The 23,817-nt window shown below is 46.4% G+C and overlaps 3 protein-coding genes across 4 annotated transcripts; 2 read left to right on the forward strand and 1 right to left on the reverse strand.

Moving 5' to 3' along the window:
- Positions 1-6,917: 6,917 nt before the first annotated feature.
- Positions 6,918-9,286, forward strand: syt15 (synaptotagmin XV; the record flags this gene model as incomplete). Its single annotated transcript, XM_080517000.1, has 8 exons — positions 6,918-6,924; positions 7,010-7,196; positions 7,511-7,662; positions 7,792-8,081; positions 8,321-8,488; positions 8,575-8,683; positions 8,801-8,983; positions 9,147-9,286. 8 exons carry the CDS (start codon positions 6,918-6,920, stop codon positions 9,284-9,286), a joined length of 1,236 nt encoding a protein of 411 aa, XP_080373126.1.
- Positions 9,287-9,749: 463 nt separating this feature from the next.
- nat9 (N-acetyltransferase 9) lies at positions 9,750-12,217 on the forward strand. The gene is made up of 6 exons (XM_080517403.1): positions 9,750-9,935; positions 10,518-10,627; positions 11,035-11,175; positions 11,269-11,328; positions 11,850-11,944; positions 12,046-12,217. The coding sequence occupies exons 1-6, from the start codon at positions 9,859-9,861 to the stop codon at positions 12,193-12,195; spliced, it is 633 nt and encodes a 210-aa protein (XP_080373529.1). The 5' UTR covers positions 9,750-9,858; the 3' UTR covers positions 12,196-12,217.
- A 1,177-nt stretch (positions 12,218-13,394) lies between these two features.
- On the reverse strand, positions 13,395-17,243 carry lrrc59 (leucine rich repeat containing 59). Of its 2 annotated transcripts, none has more exons than XM_080517620.1 (8): positions 17,108-17,243; positions 16,904-17,013; positions 16,692-16,751; positions 15,842-16,000; positions 15,588-15,692; positions 15,441-15,513; positions 14,797-14,988; positions 13,395-14,702 (listed from the first exon to the last, which is right to left on the reverse strand). In XM_080517620.1, exons 2-8 carry the CDS (start codon positions 17,003-17,005, stop codon positions 14,422-14,424), a joined length of 972 nt encoding a protein of 323 aa, XP_080373746.1. In that variant the 5' UTR covers positions 17,006-17,013; positions 17,108-17,243; the 3' UTR covers positions 13,395-14,421. The 2 variants fall into 2 exon arrangements, with proteins under 2 accessions (XP_080373746.1, XP_080373745.1); XM_080517619.1 differs by having other exon boundaries at positions 13,395-14,705.
- Positions 17,244-23,817: the final 6,574 nt, after the last annotated feature.

The raw sequence follows: 23,817 nt of genomic DNA on the forward strand, positions 1-23,817 counted from the left end.
GCGGCGAGCATATGCAGATGTACGTACACAGGTGGCCATACTGTACACACACACACACACACACACACACACACACACACACACACACACACACACACACACACACACACACACACACACACACACACACACACACACACACCTCCAGGGACAATGACCTGTGGCACAACAAAGGCAGGGCGCTGGATAGTTCTCCTGTAGCTTTGAGTTTCCACTGCAGCTGAGAAAAATGGGATTTTGGGGAGTCCCATCAGCACTTTCACACACACATACACACACACATAGTACACACACCGTACGCCAACGTGTAGGTGGGACAAAAGCAGCCGAGTACTGTACGCAAAACAAACATCACGTCATGTCACATGACTTATGGAAAGTGACATAGTGACCTGGAAATGACCCCGGCAGCTTCGAATAAAACTCTTTTACTCATCCGCTGTAAACATGACTCAGTGGGGTGTCTTTCTCCTCTGCGATTCAGTAATATGAGTCCAAACTGGTGGAAAAAATGGCACGACCTTAACAGCATCGTAGGAGAAACGGAAATATACATTTACTGTACATCTATACCAATCACATGTTGTTAGATTGGGGGAGGAAACCATAGAAATACAAACTCCACAAAGACTCAAACTGGGAATTTTCATGGCGTGAGGCGAGAGAGCGAACCGCTGCACCACTACATCGCATGGCGGGAGACGTTTGCATGAACGTTCATGTGATTTAATTACTGTTGTTATATTCTTTTGCCACAACATCGCCATCAGTAGATACGTACTCTGGTCTATTACACTGTTGTTTGTACTTAGTCACAAGCCTGTAGTAATCTGTTTGTTTTGTGTGTGAGTGTAAATATATCAGCAAAAAAAAAAAATGGAAATTCGTTGAAACAGACACATGTAACTTCACAGTGGCACTGACATGTACCAAAAAAATAAAGAAATGGATGTACGTCTGCAGGCATAGACAGACAAATATTCAATCTGAAAACATATAATTCCTCAGGCCTTCACACAGAAACAGCAATCGATGTGAATCTTGACTTTTAGATACTGAGAAAAGCATCACCACCTTCTATTATGCTGTGAACGGCTGTAACAGAAGCCCAACTAAAAGTCTCTGCCTCCCTGTTTTCCATTTGATCATCCATAAAAACAGCCAAAATATTAAAAAGCAACAAACAACAAACAAACATAAAGCAGCCCTCCTGCCCTCTCACACAAAGACATACATGTGTGAAAATATGACAACAATACCTGCAGTGGAAGCCACTAGCGAGCGGAGCTTTTTGACCGAGGTGAATAAGAGAGAATGTGCCCGCTCATCTGAATGGACGAGTCTGAATGGTCAAACCTCACTGAACCACCAGCCTGGTTCACCAAGTTTATCACCCACAGCTGGACTTGGTGTGTGTGTGTGTGTGTGTGTGTGTGTGTGTGTGTGTGTGTGTGTGTGTGTGTGTGTGTGTGTGTGTGTGTGTGTGTGTGTGTGTGTGTGTGTGTGTGTGTGTGTGTGTGTGTGTGTGTGTGTGTGTGTGTGTGTGTGTGTGTGTGTGTGTGTGTGTGGTGGATGAGAAGAGTGAGTGAGTGTGAACAGAGACTCTGGTATAGAGTCATAAGGTGCTGTTTTTTTCTTAAAATATCAAGATTTGGTTCAATATGTAGCCTCCTGGTTTTTTTTTTAAATGGCAATAATTGCTATAATAGTTTCCTTTTTCTAATCGGCTTCAGAAATGTTTTATTTTTTTTGTATGTTCACACAATGATAGCTGTCAAAACGACACAGTATGAGTATGAGTTTTTTTATTTCCTCTGATTCGAAGCGTCTGGGTGTGTCTCACCAGCTGGTTTGTGAATAAAAGTGTAAATAAACACGACATGCAATGACTTCCAAACCTTTGTTTTATTCACAAAAGCACATAAAATGTCCACAGCAATATATTTTACTAACTGAATTTCAAGAAAATAATAATGGCTCATTTTGCAATATTGATTTATTTAGTTCTCTCATTTAATCACCAAAACAAACTGTACATTAACAGAAAATACATTTTTAATGAGCATGTGTATTAAGTGTATTAAGTTATCTCCTGTGTCGTGTTTTGTTTTTTTACTATTTAACAGTTAAATTTTTTTTATCTGACATTGCATGATTTGCCACATTTGTAAAACAGAAAACCTTCTTGATGTCTGTCTTCTTTATTTTAACTCATAATGAACAGAGAACTTTCAGTCCTGTGTTTTGTTGGAGCCTCCACACCATCCAGGCCTCCTCAGTGATCTGATCATGCTCCTCTTCCGGACGTGTGACTGCGATTTGGATACAAGAACTCCTCCTCCTCCTCCTCCTCCTCCTCCTCCTCCTCCTCCTCCTCCTCCTCCTCCTCCTCCTCCTCCTCCTCCTCCGTACACCTCTTCTTCATCTTTCACGATGTCCGCCTCCGCTCTGCTTTTCCTCCGAGGATCCTCGGCTGCTTCCTCCCCTTTGCCCTGTCCTTGCCGCTCCGCCTCCGTCTTGCCGTCGCCTTCGGTTGCGTAATTCGGGACAGGTGAAGTCGCCGCGGCCGACGCGGTTTCTGATGTGTTCGGGGGATTCGGGGCTCGTTTCTTCTTCGACGATCGTCTCGGCACTTTGGGACTGTTGTGAAGCTCCAGATGTTTCCGTATCGCCGTGGTCAGCACCTCGGGGTCCACCGAGGCTCCGTGAACGTCCCACGTCATCCCGTCCTCGTCCCACTGCACCTGCTTCATGCTGCTCCTCCTCACCAGGGTGTCCTTCTGCTCCACCTGCATCTTCAGGCACGACCTCCTCCTCTCCAGGTTGTGTGCGGAAGTCGACGTGACGTCCCACGCCGGGTCGTCTCCTCGTTTGGCCCCTCCCCCCTCCTCCTCCTCGCCACTGCTCACTGGGAACATGCTGGACGACGGCGACACCAGGTTGGAGTTGGATCCCACAGAGGACTTCAGGTTCAGCCTGGATCCAGGCGGAGACCCGAGGATGGAGTGCGAGTCCATGTTGGAGTTGGACGTGTTCCTCCTCATGTCCCACCAGGAGCCGAGAGGAGACGCCGTTTGCACCGCCGTGTTGACCATCTCCTTCTGTAGAGGCATCGTGGCTTCGTCCCTCAACGCGTCCCCCACCCGCAAGCCGTCTCTGGCGCTCTGGTTGCATTTGCAGCAGTGACCGAGCCCCGAGTCGCTCAGGGAGGAAACGAGAGGCGACCTCTTCCCTCTGCCGGTCGGGCGGCTCGGCTCCGACGGCTTCGGCAGCTCCAGGCGGCTGGCCGACGGTTCTCCACCCGCCTCTTGTTCTCCTGCTGGAGAATTGGGCATCATGTACGTGAACAACTTCGCCGAGCCTCTCGCTCCTTCATCATCCAGCGACTGCGTGACTCGAGGGCTGGACAGCTTTTCTATCACGTCATCTACAAGGCATCTAGGATCCAAGGACATTTCTGCTTCGGTGAGACGATCAGAGGACGGGATCGGGGACGGGAACTGAAACTTGAGCATGTTGTTCTCCAGGAAGCCTTCGTCCTCTGTGCTGTTGAGCTGGGGATCAGGAGAGTCGGACCGAAGCTCGGCCGTCTGCCGTGGCGACCTCGAGGCCGAGTTCGGAGACGTCGAGTCCGGTATGTCTTCTTGCTGATTTATGGCAGAATTTGGAGTTGAAGGAGGTGAAGGACTGAAAAGATCTTCTGGAGGTAAAGAAATTGTGTCTAGAGGGGAGATGAGTGGGGAGGGTGTCGCAGGGGGAGACGTCAGTTTGGACATTGGCGAATCCGGCGTTGAGGTGGAAGATCTTTCCTGCGTGAGGCTGGAGGGACGCGAGGACCCTCCCCTCCAGACGACGGTGTCTGGGGTGCTGCTGCGGCTCTGCGTGCCGCCGCTGCACCCGCTCCAGCGCTGCACGCCGGGCATCCAGCGCTCGCTGAGCGCGGGCGGGCTCTGGACGTCCACGGTCTGAGCCGTCAGCGATAACTGGTGGCTGTTGGCGTGCTGCCAGAGGTTGGGGGGCAGCTGCTTGTGTGTGGCCGCGCTCTGCTCGGAGTGCGTGTTGGTGCTCGAGCTGCGTCGCAGGTCCAGCCTGGTCCACGCCGGGTCCCGCTTGTGCAGCGGGCCTCCCGCCTTCACGTCCATGGAGCTCTTGGACATGGAGAAAATAGGGTTCTGGTCGCCTTCATCCTTCACGAGTCCGGCTTCGCTGGAGCAGGAGCCCGACTCCTTCAGGGAACAGCAGACCGACGGGTAGGCCTCCGACGCTGGGCGAACAGGCTTCTCCATGGCCAAACCTCTGATCTGGAATGCAACAACAAAAATCCCTAGATTAATTTTTGTTGCCGTTTTTGAGCAATAGAGCCATTTCCCAAACACAGTTGAGTCTCCAGTCCCGTGAAATCTTTGCGCACCTGCTCACCTGGTGCCTTTTTGAACCAGTGTGACCTACGACAAAGTACAGCCCTTTCCAATCTTGGGTCATATTTTAAAAAAACTAAACAAAAAACTACCAAGTCCTAGGAGAAGCTAAACGGGGGAGTCATGACATTCTGGGGGAGACATTGTTTTTAATGTCCATGTACTCGCTCATGCATAGAAGAACTATTTGCTATGGCCATGGTGTGTGTGCGCAGTGGCAAACTATTCCACCATCTGCATGGAGACAAAGCCTGAGCATTTTCAAAATGTTCTGTTCTCAGTGGCCCTGAGCACCGAAAACAAGTGAACGGAAACCCAAAACGCAACACACGCTTTTAATTTTGACTTGAAAACGGCCTGAATCAGGCTTCATTGCAATGTCTTTTTTTTTTTCCCTAAACAAGAGGCGATCTCAAGGGGCTGCAGCCAGATTGAAGAGCGCTGATATTAGTTTTCTGTTTTTCAGTCTTCACAGACTTCTCAAGCAAATGGCGGCTCATGGGTCATCTGACGGTTGTTAACTTTCTTTGTCTCCTCCACTGCAAAGCTCCACAAAGCCGGGGGAAGCTCCAGATTCGGATGATAATGCTCTTTAGGATCATCATCCTTTTTCCGCATCCTCATTCCATGCGTTGTCATGTAGCACGTGTTGTTTGTCGCCACAATTTTGAAGAAGCGTTTCCACGTTTTGAAAGGGGGGGGAAAAAAATAACCCCCACACACACACACGCTTGCAGAGAGTTAGATGAGCAGATTGTCCACGCCGGTTAGCGCACACACAAACATACACAAGCACCACATGTGCGGGGCACTACCAGATTAGCCAAATGGGATTACGCAATCCTGATAATTTGATTGCTGTGACGAAACGCAGATTGATTGAGACAGATTTAAAGGGAGCATTTGGCCATTAATTGACAGAAGACCAAGACTCAACGCAAGAAAAGACTTCAATAAAGGATTGCTCTTTACTTTGCCTTCAAAATGCTGACGCACACTTGTTCTCATTTTGTTCTTTTCTGTACGAGAGTAGATAAAACAAAACCCCTGAGCTTTTGATCGTTTAGCAATTATGTGAAAACCATCTATCGCACATTCATCCTGAAATATTCTGGTAGTGATTTGATCAGACAACAATACCACTAATTTGACTGAATGTAAAGTTTTTAATAAACAATTGTAAAAAAATGGCATAAAACTACGGGTCAATGTCAAACAAAAGGGAGAAAATCTTCCTCTTACCTCGCGTCCTGTTTTGCCCCTCTCAAAGAGCAGGTAACCCTAAAAGGTTCCCCTTCTTCTTCCTGCCATCTCTTCCTCTCTCACCTCACAGTCCGGCCTCCTCGTCACTCTGTCGCTCACTCTTCATGCTCTCCTCTGCCTCAACGAGCATCACTGGAAAAGTTTTGGGAGGTTTTTTTGTCTTCTGTGACGGTGTGTTCGAATGCGTGTGTCGGAGAGTTTAAGGCACAGAGGCCCATTAGCCCTGGTCCATTAGCTCTGAGGATTACCAGTCATCTCATTAGCCGCCATCCAATCTGTGGACGGTCTGAGCATGTGTGTGTGAGTGTGTGTGTGTGTGTGTGTGGGTATGAGCAGTGGGTGGGCGAGTAGCTTATATGAGCGTTTTGATTCTGACCAGGTCAGCTGTCAGGGCAGTCCTGTTCCCTGTGTGAGCCGTTTGTCGTTATACTCATGACTGCTTAGGATTATAATCAACACGGGTCTGTTTGAGGGGATCGGTGTAAAAATAAAGTTGTAAAAATATATTTATTAGGACTTGGTGCCATGTTGTTCACTTTAGCATTTCTGTGCACTTATTTTAAACTCACGGTTGTACATTAATGACACATGAGCCCGACGCTCGGAGGAATGTGAATGCACCCTGTTGGCTCTTAGTTCACACAGATTACAGTCTCACGCCCAGAAATTGGCTCGTTTGGTTCAAATTATCCCGCAACTATCGGTTGCAAAGTGATCAGAATCAACTTCATTCAATAATATGGTACACATAATTTGCATAAAACATTCTCCTTCCACTGTCGTGGTCCATCTCATATAATCCAATCAAATACATTTATATTTGTGGTTGAAATGAGACAAAATGTGTCGGAGTCTCTCCTGCACAGTCAGACTCCCCACTGGAAACATCAATGAGGAATATTTCTGAACAACATTTCTCATTTCTTTATAGTCTTGCCGAAGATTTCCAGATAATCAGATCTATGGCCATTAGAATTCAGCCAGTCACCTATTAAAAGGATTATTTTGGGGTTAATATGTGTGAGTGAGTGTTACAGCAGAGGAAGTTGCCCTGCGGCCCTGCAGGAGGTGAGAGCAACCCTCCAGATAAGAGCCCGTCGGGGTGGGAACCAGCCAGCTGCGTCGGTCTGAAGCTGAGAAAATGTGACGACGGGGAACGAATGCAAAGCTGGAACTTCGTCTTGAAAGGGAGGAAAAAAGCGCAAAGAGGGAGAGTCACTGAAAAGTAACTCGTCCATGGCTGGTGAGCAGAAACTTACATTTAAACCCCACCGCCTGCCGTGGCTCACCGACGCTGACTGGCGGCTATTCTGTTTGTGCGCGTTCAGGTCAGGAGCTGCTGGCCGTCGGTCTGTCTGTGGCTCTGCTGTCGGTGCTGCTGCTGGTTTCGGCACTGTGTTGTTTGTGGAGGAGGAAGAAAGCACAGAGTCAGTACCAGGAGCTGCTCTCCACTGTGCCGTCGGTCCCGGCATGCTCGGCTCCGGTGATCCTGGTGTCTCAAGGCTCCTGCACCATGTCAGTATGACGACGGTGCACATAGATGAGCTTTATCAAGGCAGAGGATACTTTATCCAAGCATTTTAAACCATCCTGTCGGGGGTTGAGAGCCTTGCTCAGGGACCCTTGGTAGGATTCAGACATATGGACATGATATATATGTGTCTGGTGAACATTTGACTAGAAAAAATGTCTTTTATTAGTGGATATTAGAGTAAAGTATCGAGATTAAGGCCTAAAAGTGGCCTTAAAAACCTAAACGTAACCATAGAAACACCAGTATGTAATTTTGTTAAACAAGACTAAATATTCTCTTTGTGTGAAAGGCCCAGTGAAATCCCTTTTACCTTGCCTCCTGGCTTAACGACCCGGGACCGTGGAGAACTGCAAAACCACAAGACCGAGGAGAAGGAGGAAGAGGTGAAGGTGGAGGCGGAGGCGCCGAGGGACGTACTGGCTCACCGTGGATCGCTGTCAGTGAGAAGTAGGCCATTGCTGGTTCTTCGAGGCCCCCCCCCCCCTCCCCCCGTTTGCGCGACGTCTTCAAGTGAAAAACGAAAAACTTTGGTTGTTTGGACCAAAGTCCCACGCACGTTTTCGTGTCCCCCTCCAGGCTGGTACCCGGTGGGGACGCTGCTGGCCGGCCTGTACTCCGCCCCCCTGAACGAGGTGGTGGCCCCGCCGCCCGGCATGGCCACCCGCCTCTGCTTCTCCGTGGAGTATCGACACGCCAGCGAGCAGCTCGTGGTCTCGCTGCTCCGCCTGGGCAACCTGCCGCCCCGTTTCCACGGCAACGTCACGCTGGTTGAGCTCCGGCTTCTCCCGGACGACCGGCGGCCGCGGCAGGCCAAGGCCCGGTGCACGGGGCCCGACCCCGAGTTCAACGACTGCTTCGTCTTCCAGGTGAGGCCCTGGGGAGTCTACACAAGTTTAATCTGGAAACTTAGGAGGGATAAAGAAGGGAGAAGTGTTTATTTTGTGTTTGCTCACAACTGGTCGTACTAACTCCCCAGACAGCCCCAGTGTGGCTGCCTGGAAACAGAAGCAATGCATTTCGCCTTCAACTGCTTAATAAAGGATGATGAGGATAAAATCTCGATTCCTGTAGTGGACATAGGACTATTTACCACCTTGCTGCCCAGGTGTCCGGAGTGTGTGTGTCTCAGAGCACCCTGAGTGTGTGTGTGCTGAGTGTGAAGCACGACGGCAAACGCCACGCCGTGGGGAGGGTGCTGTTTCCTCTGGAGGGCGAGCTGGGACAGGCCGGCAGGGTGCTGTGGAGAGACCTGGAGACGGAGGAGGACACGCAGGTGCGTCATGGTCTCACACACACACGCACACAGACAAACACACACACACTGCATGTGTCATTAAAACTTGTACTCGCTGTCCTCAGTGCTCAGAGCTGGGCGATGTGCAGATTTCTCTCTGCTACAGTTCTTCTCTGCAGCGGCTTTCAGTGGTGGTTCTGAAGGCTCGAGGTCTGCAGCTGTGCACAGATGCAGGTATAAAGACAATACTTTTTTTTCTTTTCTCTTTTTAATGGACCTTTAACCCCCCCCCCCCCCCCCCCATGCATTTATTTCAGACGTCCCAGCACATGATCTGCCTTTGTTTCCCAGGTGTGTGTGTGCAGGTGAGCCTCCAGATTCACGCTCAGGTTGTGAAAATCAAGCGCAGCTGTGTCGTGAATGGCGAGCGCGACCTGAGCCTGAACCACAGGATGACCTTTAAGCTGCGACCTCAGCACCTGGACGAGACGTGTCTGAGGTTCGAGCTGCAGCAGCCGGACCAAATCCACTCGGGTGACCCAGCGGACCTCCAACACCCATCAATACATTTTTATTTTTTTACTGCACTTTAAAAATCTAATGAGTGCATTTTGATCTGATTCACTTTAGTCAACGTGCTTATGACAGGACAAGCCAGTGCTTTGTTTTAATTTGGACCTCTTTGTTTCCTCCCCAGAACCTCCTGTCCAGTTGGGTGTGTTAGTTTTGGGTCCGTTCATGTACGCTCGGGGTCTTCAGCTGCAGCACTGGATGGACATGGTCAACACGGCGCAGGAGCCAGTTAAAATGTGGCACAAACTGAGCCGTGCTACTTGACTGAAACTTCACACACAATAGAATAGAATAGAATAGAATAGTTGTTCGCGATGGACCTCAGTTTGGATCGCACCTTCCTCTGTGCATGTAAACCTAAAAAAGAAATAAAGATTATGTTCGAGTTTCAGTACCTTCAATGTTGTAACTCTTTTTACTCTAAATTATTAGGATTTAGAGGCATTGTTAGAAAAAGAATCACTAAATAAGTGGAGTCTGGCCTCTTCCCTTTTAATCATTGTATCTTTTAGTCATTCTGTATATATCTTAAAAATGTAAGGCAATGTTTCTGTACCATATATATTTTTGGAAATTGCAATTTTGTTCCGTTAAAAAAGAAGTATTGGCTGTTCGTCCTCCGACCGCTGCAAGATGTTGGCACGCTGGTTGTCCAGCAGGGGGCGCCACCTGCCTTCGCGTCTCTGCGCGCAGCAGCAATTTGACGCGTCGAGCTGCACAACGAGGAAGTGCCGTCATGGAGAAGAACGTGAATCTGCAATAAATCCACATTTCCCAAAGATTACACGAACGACGAGGCGTTATTTGCAGCCACCGCGCAAACCCGGACCGGAATCATGAGGACGAACGAGAACACGTTACTGGAGGGACACAAAGTCGTGTTGGTTCCGTACAACGAAAGCCACGTTCCCAGGTCAGTTTACTGCACATCTGGACCGCAGCCGGACAGATGTTGGGATGTTGATGTCGGATATTCTTCTCCTGATGCATTGCTGCTATTGAATGTGTGTGTGTGCGTGTGTGGGCCTTGTGCATTGAATGTAGGAACACACACACACACACACACACACACACACACACACACACACACACACACACACACACACACACACACACACTACCTGTAAATCGTGTTTGCTGTGTATTCTTTTAATTTCATCATTTCTGTGCTTCTATTAGCCCCTGTTATGCTTGTAGTTGGTAATATTCAGTATTATTTAATTGCATTCTCTCTTATTTGATATTTAACTTTCTTTTCTATTTATTTTTTGTGGAGCATCACTTTAAAATGATTTCTATTCAATCCTCTGCGTGTGTGTGTGAGCTTTTAAATTCACATTCGTGTAAATTGATTTATTTCTTTTTCCCCAATATGTGTTTGTATTTTGTTTACGTTAAAAGTCCGGAATGGAACGAAAGAACGTGGCGCAGCCCTGATCTCTCGAGATGCACAAACCGTCTCCAGGAATAAGTTTGACCTGTGTTTTCCCTGCAGGTACCACGAGTGGATGAAGTCTCCCGAGCTGCAGCAGCTGACGGCGTCCGAGCCGCTCACCCTGGAGCAGGAGTACGACATGCAGAAGAGCTGGAGGGAAGACGATGACAGTACGGGATTTGTCTGACTTGTCAGATGTCTGCCACTTTTACGACCGAAAGACTTTTGCACCAAATCAGGTTTAAATGGACAGAGCGTGTTTAACCTTTAAAATGAAGCTCACACAGCCCATAGTTTCATATCGAGTTTAGACATATATGTACAACAACTTGATCTTATTAAGTTTTAATTACAATTTAGAGTGTTAAACATTTTATTACATTGTTTTTGTACCTGATTTTAGAAGTTTAACTCTTTTTTTTGGACATTTTAGCTGTTTTAACCCTTCTCAAAGTCATTTTAGGTTTTTTTAGAAGCACTTATTTGTTGTAAGTCTTTTTCGCCAAGTGTTAAGAGTCCTTTTGAGCCTCTGGTTGTGTAATTAAGAAGAAGATGAACTGTTTATTTGATTCTCCAGAGTGCACCTTCATCATCTTGGATAAGCAGCGGTGGGCGGATGCCAGCTCGCGGGAGGAGCAGTGCATGGTGGGAGACGTCAACATCTTCCTAACCGACCCCTCCGATCCCTCTCTGGCTGAGCTGGAGATCATGATAGCAGGTCACACACACGCGCACACATTTTGACAATTCGCACACGTCAAACGGCGGCTCCTTGTCCCCCTAATACGAAGGATTTGTCTGGCGTCCACAGAGCCCAGCTACAGAGGGAAGGGCATCGGGAAGGAGGTGACGAACATGATGATGTGCTACGGTGAGAAATGCATTGCTGGAGATTTCAAATGTTTAGAACCGAAGAAATGGAGACACTGTGCAAATTTTGACCCGTGTCACTGCGCATCTTTTTATTTTCTTGGCCACAGAACCAATCAAGTCACATATATGTGTGTTTAGAAACAACATCAATGTTGATTTTATTTTTTTTAAACCTGAAAATGGCTTCAAACAAGGAAGTTTGAAGAAGAAATCGCTTAAATGGTTAAAAATTTTTGTGAATGTCAGGTGAGGACATGAAATAATCCTGCAGGTTTTGAGTCTCAGGGAACCTCCACTTGTGTTACTTGTGTTCAAATTCACCAGTTTGATCCGGACCAGAGTTCTCTTCAAGGGAAAAACTCTGAACCGGATCTAACAAGCGATATTTGGTCGCCTACAACTGTTGTGCGCAATGCATTCTGGGTAGCAAACAAACGAAGCCAGCCATGCAGAAAGAAACAGTTGGCAGACGTGTCTGATGATGATGATGATGTTGCTGTTGTCGTCTTCTTCCTCCAGGAGTCAACAAACTCAGGGTCAAAAAGTTTGAGGCGAAAATCGGGCTGAACAACGAGGTCAGCATCGCCATGTTCAAGAAGATGCACTTCCAGGAGGTAATGGAGTGACGTCATCTCTTCCGTTCACAACGTTGGGGGGGTTGTGGGGTTGCGAGTGAGAATCTGGCGGTGTCTCCCTGTGTGTGTGTGCGCTGCAGGTGTCGGTGTGCAAGGTGTTCAGAGAGGTGACCCTGGTGCTGACCGTGGACGAGGCGGTCCGGACGAGGCTGCAGGACGACACGGCCCACATGAAGGAGCGGGACTACAGACTGGCCTGCAGCAACAGACACGAACTGCTCTCTCAGTGAAGCCGCCGCGCCGTCGGAGGCCGAGGGAAGGAGGGAGGGAAGGAGGGAAGGAGGGAGGGAAGACACACCCAGCAAGTTTTGTTTCTCCTTTTAGGTCACAGTAACTCACAGCACAGATATCTCAAGGCAATAAGCTCGGTGTTGCGGTTAAAACATAGGAATTGATCCACCAGGGGGGGAAATACCTCGATGAAACTGCCAACAGAGGGTTTCCTGCCTCCGTTAGACCCATTCACTGAAACTAAAGACGCAACGTAAACATATTAGTTTGTTTTTTTTTAAAACAAAAAGATTTTGGGGATTTTTAAGGGGAAAAACTCATAAAAGGGTAAAGAGTGCAGGTAGAAGTCATATTTATTTCCAGTATAACCGTTTTTTGTTGTTGTTGTAAATGTCTGAAGTAATTAATGTAACAAGTTGAATGAAATGAAAAGAAACATGGTATTATGTAAAACCATTCAGTATTGTAAGTCAGTCAGTTGTAGGCTTTCTGAATAAACGCTTGCCGTTGTCATACGACGTCCCCTTTGCCTCTGTAATTGCTTTTATTTACTGTGAAACAAGTACGACTGCAAGGTGATAATTGCAGCTCCATGTAGGGAAAAGTGAGGGAGAGGGTTGTTGTTGGAGGAAGCCTGAATTCCGGGAGAAAAATAATGGAACAATAGTGTTTTAAGGGAATTTGAGTTGATTTCTGAACTTTTCAAGAATTATCAAGTAACTGATTCAACACAGAATCACTTCTTTGAAATGTTTCATGTGAAGACACGTTATTCAAATATCAATAGTAGATAAACTCCAAATACGATGTGACGTCATTAAGACCTTCCAGTCAAATTTGCTTTTTTTTTTTTTAAATTGACCAAATTAGAAGTCTTTTGTTACTGGCTCTAATTAGTTTCTGATTCTGTGGCTACAGAGGAATAGATTACACGTTGAAGGTGTCTTGTATTTTCTGTGCACAGCAAATGGAAGATTAATCCCTGCAACGCCACAATGAACACATTTGTCTTTGTCTTTCTTCAAACACCAACCGATTGGTTTTTCATTCCAAGGCCGGGAATCGAACCGCCGTCACAAAAACACAAGAATCAGTGGGTGCAGTGCAGAGCCATTTAATGACGCAGACGACGTTTCAGTAAAGCGATACAAAAAAACCCAGAGCAGCAAAGGCCGAGTTTCTCTTGACAATGAGCAAGAAGACGATTCAATCCGGTCAAAAGTAACTTATTGGTGCTTATTTAAAGTAGGGAACAAATCCTGTCGTTAAATTCCATGCCGACGACGACGAGTTTTTGAGAGAAGTTAAAAAGCAACTGGTGCTTTTTCACTGTTGGGAGGGGTAATTTATATTTACAGAAACTTTCAGTAGAAATAGGTTAAACAGGGAAAATGCTAATGAAATCCAGCAGAGTGGTTTTTAGGGAAAAACTTGTTATATCGGTTAAAACATCCAAAACGATTGGCACATTTACACATGGCTGATGTGTCAAACATTTTTGACTGATAACTAAAACGTGCACATTTTCTAAGTTGAATTATCATTTTCAAATGAAAACAGAGGAATCGACTTCTGTACTTTGTTGTATTTAGTTAGAAATTGAAGAGGATTTGGAAGACGTTACTTTGAAGCGTTAAGATTGTTTTTTTTAAATTTTGGATTTATAAAGATCAGTGATGGCTGAACCTCGAGGAAAAACTGCCAAAAAAGGAAAGATCGTCTCTCTCCAGGCTAAATTAAGAAAAAATAATAAATCAAATACTTACTGGATGAATCAGAGTATCCTTTGAGGAAGTCAATAAACTGGCTTTTAAGCAAACAAAGTCATGTTTTTAAAATCGTCTCCTGCATCTTTGTGTTGTTGTTGTTGTTGTTGTGCCGGCACATGTCACTTAACATGTCGGAGCCAACAGAATGTCCCCGTGCGACACGGAACCAGCAGCTCGGAGCGGCGAGACATTTACGATGATTAGGTTGGTTTTTTTAAAAACAGGCAAAGTACAAAGAGGATACAAGAGCGACAACAATTCCATAGGAATTTAATGATCTGAACACGTCTGTCCCCTCCTTCACTCCGTCGTCCGTCTCTTCACCTCCAAGCACCACAAACAGGACGAGAGGACGCAAGGAAATTCATGATTTCAGTATTTTTTGTTTTGTTTTTTGTTGGCCTTTAAAAATCCCAGGACTCTCGGGGGACGGGAGGGACGGTGGGAAACCTGCGGCTAGTTCTTGGAGGTTTGTGCCGAGTCGATCAGCTCTCTGGCCGCAGACGACAGGTCCTGCAGCAGCTGCCCGACCGCGCCCCCCTGCACCCGGGCCCAGGACACGCCGTCGTCCACCGCCACGTTGACGGGCACGCAGACCGCCTCCCGCCGCAGGTCGGTCAGCCGGCAGGCGGCGGCGACTCCGGCCAGTCCCAGGAGCGAGAGGAGGAGGAGCTTGAACAGGAGGCCGCAGAGAGAACGCCGAGGTTTGGGCGCCGATTCCACCGCCACCTTTTTATCTGCTGGAAGGAGCGGAACGCTGACGTGAGCAAACTTTTTTTTTTGGGGGGTTTAATGAATTCTCAAAGGTAAACGCGCCTCGGTCACACCCACCTGCCGCCTGGCCGTTCTTCTTCTTCTTCTCTTCGCTCTTCTTCTTCTGCTGCTCCTGCGCAGCCTGGGCAGCCATCTGGGCGTTGTACTCTTTCCTCCTCTTCTCCTTTTCCTCCGCCTTCTCCCGCTTGCGCGCCTCCTTCTCCCGGGCCTCCCGCTCCCTCTGCTTCACCTCCCGCTTCCTGTCCAGCTCTGACGAATGAGATGTTGTTCAATTGTTTCATCAGGTGTAAAAGAAAATATCTAGTGTCAGATAAGACCCTTCCCACCATGGCGGGCTTCTCTGGTTTGGGAATCACTGTATTAAGGCGGAAATAATCTCAAGCCCCTTAAGCAAGGAATGTAGATTTCGTTTTTTATAAAGAAAAACATGAGCGACCACAATTTATCCACCTATCGCATAATTTTAATTAAAAAAAGAATAAATCTACAAATCGGCAACGGAAAAGCCGGATCCTTCCTTCATTGATAAAGAACCACTGAGACTTAAGTTGACCTTCGCATGCAATACATACAATGTTCTTTATCACAAAAATATATGAAAGAATAAAATTATAACCAATTGTTCACCACAGTTGAGTTTTCATGATTAATCTCAGTCTGCTTCACTTTGACTGTTATTTTTTTATCGCTCCGATTCCCACCTTTCTCTCTCAGGAGCCGTTTCTCTCGCGCACGGTCCACCTCCTCCTGAATGGCTCTGGTGTGCTGCAGGACCTGCAAGACCAGGACACGGATCTGTGGACGACTGCGCCGCTAATGAAAGCTCCCGAGGTGCACGGCTCCGTTACCTTAGAGGCGCACTGTTTGCACTGTTTCTCGTCCAGACAGTCTCCCGCCGCCTTGGCCAGGCCGGGCTCCAGCGGGTTGTCTTTCAGATCCAACCACCTCAGGTTCTGAGCACAGGAAACACAAACACGAGCTGAAGGAGTCTGTAAAATCCCGAGTCATGCTCACTACGGCGATGTGAAATGATAAAGAACGATCGGGTAGGGCTCGCGGAGCTTCCTTTTCCGCGTCAGAAACGCTCGAGCCGAGCACGCACCCGCAGGTGAGAGAAGCTGGCGGGCAGGACGGTCAGCTTGTTGTTGTACAGGTCCAGATGTTGAAGGTTCACCAGGTTTCCCAAGTCGTCCGGGAGACACGTCAGCTGGTTCTTACTCAGATCCACCTTCACCAAGTGGGTCAGGTTGCAGAACTCTGGCTGTCGTGAAGGAAATCCAAGCAAATCAGACACATCAGCTTCAGTAGGTGTGGACGAGGACCCTGAGGAGGCTTCAAAATCAAATCATGGAAGGCAATAAAGGTGTTTCAGTCCGTTGCTCAGTCTGATCCTGGTATGATGATTACAACCGCAAAGGATGTAATAAAATCATCTGCGTATATTTATTTGTCTGTTTGCAAGATTACCTCAACACTACTGGATGGATTTTCTCGAAATTTTCACCGCTGATGGACATTAAGCCATTAAAACTTGGATTTGATATGGAAACTTTTTTTCTTCTTCCCGAGTACAGGTCACCTTTTGGCAGATGTCAGAAATCTCTGTTCTTGTTTAGCTTAAATCTGTGCATGAGAGAGCAAGACAAGTGGCGTGTCCAATATCTTTGATCTAGATTAGTGAGTACAAACCTCTTTTTTAACCCCTGGGTCAGCTTTATATGTCAAATCTCCTATTGGCAAGTTAGGGCTCGGCTTGTATTTCACTTGGAATTAAGAAGACACCATCAACTGCTTAATGTCTTGATTGTGTCTGTGTACTTTTCCCCCCATTAATTGAATTGCACCTACTCAGCTTGGTAAAATAAGCACTTATATCAATCATCTTCAATCTGCTGTTTGTTGTTTTTAACTTGTCAAGTGTTTCAATCATCTGGAAAAAGTTTGATACTTACAGGCAGGGAGGTGATGTTGTTACAAGACAGATCCACAACAGTCGCTTTCGGGAATAAAGCCTGTTCGCAAAGATAAAATACAATATGTGGGATGATGCATTGTCGTCCGATTGTGTTTCTGTCTAAAGAAATGCGACAATGAGCAGCTTAGCCGAACCTCCTGTGTGTGATCTGAACAGCCAAACTGTGAGAACTGAAAAAAAGTATCTTACCAGCTCTTTGACTGGCACCTCGGTGAGGTTGCACAGGCTCAGATCCGCCTCATTCCCGCTCACTTTGTCCTTCAGGTTCAACACTTTGCTGTTTTTACTCATCTTGAAGTCTGAGGACAGAAAACGCAGAGGAACACCAGCATGCCTCCAGTCAGACCTCCAACAGTTTCTTGTAACTCGTCTTCTTTAAAGAGACTCACTCACCTCGACAAGGAAGCTGAGAAGAAAGGACGCGTTGAACTTTTTAAATGTGTTGAAATGTGTTTGGGGAAAAGCCGAGAAGAGCTGTGGAAAGCTGCAGTTTGTGTGTTTGTGGCAGCTCGGACTGCCTCAATGAAAATCCACGTCACAGATCGAGGCACAGGGAGGAGCGGCTGCGGCCACAGCGCCGCCTGCAGGTGGGAAGGACTACACGCAGCTGATTCAAACTACAACAGTGGTTCGTGGAGTTCTTTTTCTTCTCTTCTCAGATTAAACTTGTATTAAATTAGTTATATATTAATATGTTACTGCTGCTGGAAGCCGAGTTGTACATGGTGATTGTGTTATCTTTGTGTAGTGTGTTTATGTGGCGTTTTACTTTTTTTTAGCAGGAATCTGCGCAGACACCTATATGCGTCGTCGCCATAGTAACCACGTACTAACAGTAACAACGCGTTATTAAAGGTTCGTTTCATTATGATTGTTCGTTTGATCCTGTTTATCTTGTGTGTTTTACCGACGATATTCACATCGACCACTGTCACTGTTTTTAACGCTGGATAAAGTAAATTATAAACAAAGGCTGACCAAACAGATGCCTGTTCAAAACACAGAGCCGGAGACCCAAATAGTCAGCATCTCAAAAGCGTCAATAATAATGTAATCAGCGTGATTCGATGGTTAGGGTTATACTATGCAGTCTTGCATAGTAAAATGCGACTATGAGCTCATGTGGACCGGACCTGCAGCTGACTTTGATTGTAACATCAACGAGACCACAAGTGAGTGTTAAAGTGTTGAATTCTAGATTTTGTTTTCAACCCCAGATGGCGTTGTTACAGCCTTTGAAAGTGAAAACTACCATACGTTTGACAGATTTACACCAATGACAATAACTTTTCAATGAAGCATTGAGTATGAGTGATATTCAAAATACTTCTGCGCTATATTACTCTTTGGTCCCTTTTTGCTTTTGTCACTAAATTATGTAAATTTTAACAGAACTCCAATGTTCGGCATCCCTTCCGAGTTATATCATTACTTACAGGAAAGACAACTTCATTAATAGCACATTTTCGCATCAAAGTAATTAAAATCCATTTACATTGGGAAAAACAAGAGTTACAAACCAGTTTCACACATGAAACATCCACAAACCCACATAATTATCGCGAAGCAGACAAGTACGAGGCAGTAAACCTAGTTTACCTAAGGCTGCTGTGGAGTGAAATATGTGCACGTGTGCGTTTCAGTGCATGCAGATGCGGTGGTTAAAGGAAGAAGTTCCCCATGAATGTTGCTCCATTCTGAACCAGCAGGACCCGGAGCTTGCTCACACGAAGTTGGAATCAGAAGAGTTGCTGACCAGTGTGGGAAGACTGAAAGAAGAGTGTTTGATAATGCATCATTGTATTTTTACTGGGTCGTGTCATAAAGCTGGCCTCCTCCATGGCTGTGCGATGTTTCTACTCCTGTCTGTGATTTTTAAATCTCCCCACGTCAGAAACTGTCACTCAGCATGGACTCAGGCTAGCAGTTCAGGCTGAAAGAAGGAGCCTTGAACATAATCCAGTTTCTTTTTACTCTTAAGCTTAAAAGCAGCAGTCTGGGTCAGTTGCCATAGCAACTACCTCTGTTCCCACGGTAACTGCCTCCCTAATCCAACCCCACTTCTTGTCAGTTTTTTTTTTTTAGTTGAATTCAAGTTTTTTTGGTCCTCTTTGTGAGCCTGAAGTAGATGTTGAACACGGAGGGTTTTCCTTTAGACATATCTGCAGTATTTCCTCTTGGAAGTGGTCTCTTCCAGCAGGATGTTGACTGCTGATGCACAGATAAAAGTGGTTCAGGAATTTGAGGAGGGAAAAAAAACACATTAATTTTAGCCTTGAAATCCCCCAGATGTCAGTCCAGTGGAGCATCAGTGGAATGTGCTGCACAAACAAGAGTGAGATCCATGGAAACTTGAGGTCTAATATGTCGCATATTGATCAAAGTCACAGTGCAGAGACTTTTTTAATGGCTTTGACTGAAAAGTTAATCATTAAGCATGTACAGTGCTAAAATATACATATATATATATATATATATATATACATACACATTGATCCAGCAGCTCGATGTTTACAAACAATTTTTATACATTTTCCATCGCGAAGTACATCAATATTTAAAATAAAGTTACAATGAGTAGAGCTATTGCTTTATAGCAGATATCCATTGTAGTCCTTTCTGCAAGCACTGAAAGTGGATTTACAACCCCTGGCAAAAATGATGACATCAGCAGTCTTGCAGGAAGTTCATTCAGATGTTTAATTTTGTAGGGAAAAAAAGCACAGACATGCCACAAAACTAAAGTTATTTAAAATGGCAACATTCTGGCTTGAAACGCTAAAAGAAATCAAGAAAAAAAAAATTGTGGGAGTCAATAACAATTATGTTTTTAGATCAAACAGAGGGAAAAAAATTATGGAATCATCCTGTAAATTTCCACTGCTAAAGCCAACACCTGGCATGTCCATGATCTGCTTATTTTCTACAAAATTAAACAATGAATGAATCACTAGATGGTGATTCCATCATTTCTGCCAGGGGTTGTAAGACCAACAGCATCATTTATTTGGGTTTCTTTGTAAGTCCACTTCCTCCGGGGTTAATCGAATTGCTGATGGAGGCAGCAGCAGGTTGTTTCACACCCCGGCCGAACGCTTTCATCCTCGTGTGGACCCTCATGTGTCTCCTCAGGCCTGTCTGTCTGATGAAGCTCTTCCCACAGAACGCACAGTTAAAAGGCTTCTCACCCGTGTGAATCCTCATGTGTGTTCTCAAGTTGCTCTGGTGCCTGAAGCGCGTGCCGCAAACATCACAGCTGAACAGCTTCTCTCCGGTGTGGATGTGGATGTGCCTCTTCAGATCTCCCTGCCTGATGAACTTAAACCCACAGAGGTCACAAATGAAGGGTTTCTCTCCGGTGTGCGCCGCCATGTGTCTCTTCAGATCGATCCGATGCATGAAGCTCTTCTCACAGTGGTCACATTCGAAAGGTTTCTCGCCCGTGTGCACCCTGGTGTGTGCTCTCAGATTCCACTGGTGCTGGAAGCTTTTACCACAAACTTCACAACTGAAGGGCCTGTCCACAGTGTACAGTCTGGTGTCTGTCTTCAGATCTGACGGCTTGGTCAATCCTTTATCGGAGAAGTCACGAACCAGGGGTTTCTGTCCTGAGTGGACCCGACCACCGATTTTAGTCTCGGCACCAGATTCTGACAAAGGTCCCTGCCATTCATCGTCATCATCCGTCTCAGAGGAATCTGCATCCTTCCTATCGGTATTTAATAGTAAATGTCTCTCAGGTTCTGTGTTACTGGCCCCGTCGCAGTCCTCTCTCGTTTTTAATTGTGCAGCTAAGCTGTTGGTTGGGGGTTCGCTTTGAGGCTGAGAGAACTCAGCTCCCTCCATCTCCAGCTCATCTTCGCTCTTCACGATAACATGAAAGAGTGAAAACCTGCTGCACTTGTCATCCTGCTCCTCTTCTTCTTGGTTGTCTGTGAGTCCATGAAGTTGTTCCCCTTCCTGTTTGATCTGGAGATCTTCTGGTTCCTCCTTTATGTACAGGTCCTGTTGCTCTTCACTGTGGATCCAAGGAGCTGTAGGTGAGGCCCTGCTGCCATCATCCCCATCCATCTTCGATTCAGTGTAGCATGCCGACGTCTTCGGTGATGCTGGGATTTCCACTCCTGCACCAAACACTGGTGGTCTGGGTGGCTGTGTTGATGTCCTTGATGTGAGCCGATCAGATACTGGCTTTGGTTTAGAAGCTGGCTGGTGCTCCAAGGCCTCTTCGTCAACGCAAGCTGCTGCTCCTGGGAAGATGCCAGATGGTGGGTTCATGCCAAAGACGGCTGTGTAGGGTGAATCCCCGATGGTGTCATATCGCTGCCTGTTCATGGCGAACATGATTCTTGGAAGCCAAGAGGCCCAGGGGTAGTGGTCGCTGGTGTTGTCACTGTTGGCCTTCATCGCGGCAAGTTTCTGTTCCACAGCTCGGTTCCCACGCTTGACGGGTCCCTGAGACTGTGGGTGAAGCTGCCTGCCGTTGACGAAGGTGACGTGGTCTCCCCAGGAGTCGGACAAAGCCCTGATAAATTGGCTGACAAACTCCCTGCCGTTGTTGCTGTGGAATATCTTCGGTGGGCCGAGGTAGGCCAAGACACGCTCTTCAATCATCTGGGCCACCTCCAACGCTGAGTTCTGCTTCAGGGGAAACAGAATGTGAAACTTTGAAAAGTGGTCCATGAAATGGGCGATGTACTTGTAGTCTCCATCGGGACAATGGCGCATGTCGATCAGGTCCACTTGAACTCGGACCAAGAATCCGTCCTCAATGATGGGGCGGGGGGGAGGCCTGGTGGCTTCAGGCTGCTTCAGCTTGCATGTCGGGCAGTTGTTACAGTACTCCTGGACCAAACGGCGGAAGATTCCAAAGTACTGGCGCTGAGCACAGTGCAGGACCCGCTTGTATCCGCTGTGTTTCAGTTCCTTGGAGTGGATGTTGTGGAGGACGTTGACAACGTTCCCGGAGTGAAGGACACGCAGATACTGAGAGTCACTGGCATCCTAATGAACCGAAAAAGAATAATACAATATAACACGATGATGTAAATATTATTTACATTTAAGGTGTAATATTTACCTTATTCTTGTTGTCATTGGGCACGACAAGAACCTGTCTAAGCCCAAGTTGTGGCAGATCCACGAGTTGAAACTCCTTCTTCTTCACCCAGTGTTTTAAGTATGGATCAATCCTCTCTTGTGGATACTGCAGGTGTTGGATAATGGAGTTGTACCTCTCTTCTGAGAGCAAGGAGGTCCTGGGAGATGCTCCAAGTTCATCAGCAAGACATTGCACGTGTTGTTTGAAGGCAAGTTCTTCCATGATGAGAAGTTGTTGTCGGGTATGTAGCAGCCTTACTAGTAGCAGCTAGCATTTGAGATGATCAGTCTGTTTAAAATATTTTAGATTGATGAATTGCGCTGCCTGATCGATTGATCATTTCGGGCTGATCAACCAAAAGCACTGCGCGATCGACCGATGCTTGCGCGATCGGCCAATACGTGCGTTAATTAACGATTCATTATTTGCGCAGCGCGATCAGTACATCGCGCTCATAACGGTTTTTTTTAAGCAGGAATCTACGCGGGCACCTATACGCTTTGTCGCCATAGTAACCACTTACTAACAGTAATAACGTATTATTGTTTTATTACGACTGTTCGTTTGTTATCGTTTATATCGTTTTGTTTCTCTTAGTAGTTTAGTAATGTGTTTTACTGTAGATATTTGTATTTGTCACTCCGTTTAGTGATCGATTGTGTAAAATAAAACAAAGGCTGCCCGAGCAGATGCCTGTTCAAAACACACTCAACTATGCAAGAATAGAATTATTTACGCACAATAAAATGCAGCGTGAAAAAGCTCTCGTGGACCGGACGTGCAGCTGATTATATATATAAAAGAAAACAATTAACAAGGTGAGGGCAAATATGCATGCATTCAGAAGAGAAAGTGGAGATTAAAGGTGTACCTTGTGAGTCAACCACGCCACAGGTACGTGTTAATGTGGACTGTCTCTGCAGGAGAAAACGAACAAACTGTCAGCTTGTGGGGTTAAAAGTAAGAAAACAGCAGATTAAATTCCTGATAGTATGCACTGATTCACACATGCATCATATAGGCAGTAATCTCTGGCAATGGCTGATTCGTGACCTTGTGACCTCAGAATCTCACATCAACCCAGTGGGCAATTGGCTCCATATGATTGGCCAATTGTGACTTTTTCTTTAGTCTAACATTTTGGCCTTGTTCAAGGATTTACCTGAGCGGTTTCACCAACGATCGCCACAGTTCTCAGTCCAGGTTGGTGCGCATTATTCTCACAAAGGAAACAGGTGAAGATGTCATAGCACATCACAACAGCTTCTTTATTCGTGATGGTGTCTAAAATGTCCAGTGCATTTTAAAAAAAACAACTCATGATTTAAACGTTGCACTTACACACCATTTTAGTACATTATCCTCAGAAAAGTACATCAATATTTAAAATAAAGTTACAATGAGTTATTGCTTTATAGCTGATCCCCATTGTAGTCCTTTCTGCAGGCATTAAAAGTGGATTAAAGACTGACAGCATCAGGGATTTGGGTTTCTTTGTAAGTCCACTTCCTCTGTGTTTATCGACTTGTTGATGGAGACAGTAGCAGGTTGTTTCGCAGCCACGCCAGATGCTTTCTCCCCAGTGTGGACCCTCAGGTGTCTCCTCAGGTCCACCTGCCTGGTGAAGCTCTTCCCACAGAACGCACAGTCAAAGGGCTTCTCACCCGTGTGAACCCTCATGTGTGTTTTCAGGTTACATTGGTGCCTGAAGCTCGTACCGCAAACGTCACAGCTGAACGGCTTCTCTCCGGTGTGGATCCGGATGTGCCTCTTCAGATCTCCCTGCCCGGTGAACTTTAATCCACAGAAGTCACAAACAAACGGCTTCTCTCCAGTGTGCACCCTCATGTGTCTCTTCAGATCGACCCGCTGCGTGAAGCTCTTCCCACAGTGGTCACAGTCAAAAGGTTTCTCACCCGTGTGCACCCTGGTGTGTGTTTTCAGATTCCACTGGTGCTGGAAGCTTTTGCCACAAACATCACAACTAAAAGGCTTTTCCCCA

Source organism: Blennius ocellaris (assembly GCF_963422515.1).
Source record: "Blennius ocellaris genome assembly, chromosome: 21".
NCBI classification, from domain to species: Eukaryota; Metazoa; Chordata; class Actinopteri; order Blenniiformes; family Blenniidae; genus Blennius; species Blennius ocellaris.

Coding starts and splice junctions, on each gene's coding strand:
- nat9 (XM_080517403.1), top strand. CDS start 9,859: ATGAGGACGAACGAGAACACGTTACTGGAGGGACACAAAGTCGTGTTG. Junction 10,628..11,034: donor CTGGAGGGAAGACGATGACA/GTACGGGATTTG, acceptor TTGATTCTCCAG/AGTGCACCTTCATCATCTTG. Junction 11,945..12,045: donor AGAAGATGCACTTCCAGGAG/GTAATGGAGTGA, acceptor TGTGCGCTGCAG/GTGTCGGTGTGCAAGGTGTT.
- lrrc59 (XM_080517619.1), bottom strand. CDS start 17,005: ATGAGTAAAAACAGCAAAGTGTTGAACCTGAAGGACAAAGTGAGCGGG. Junction 15,693..15,841: donor CCAGCTTCTCTCACCTGCGG/GTGCGTGCTCGG, acceptor TCCTGTGCTCAG/AACCTGAGGTGGTTGGATCT. Junction 14,989..15,440: donor ACGGCTCCTGAGAGAGAAAG/GTGGGAATCGGA, acceptor CTCATTCGTCAG/AGCTGGACAGGAAGCGGGAG.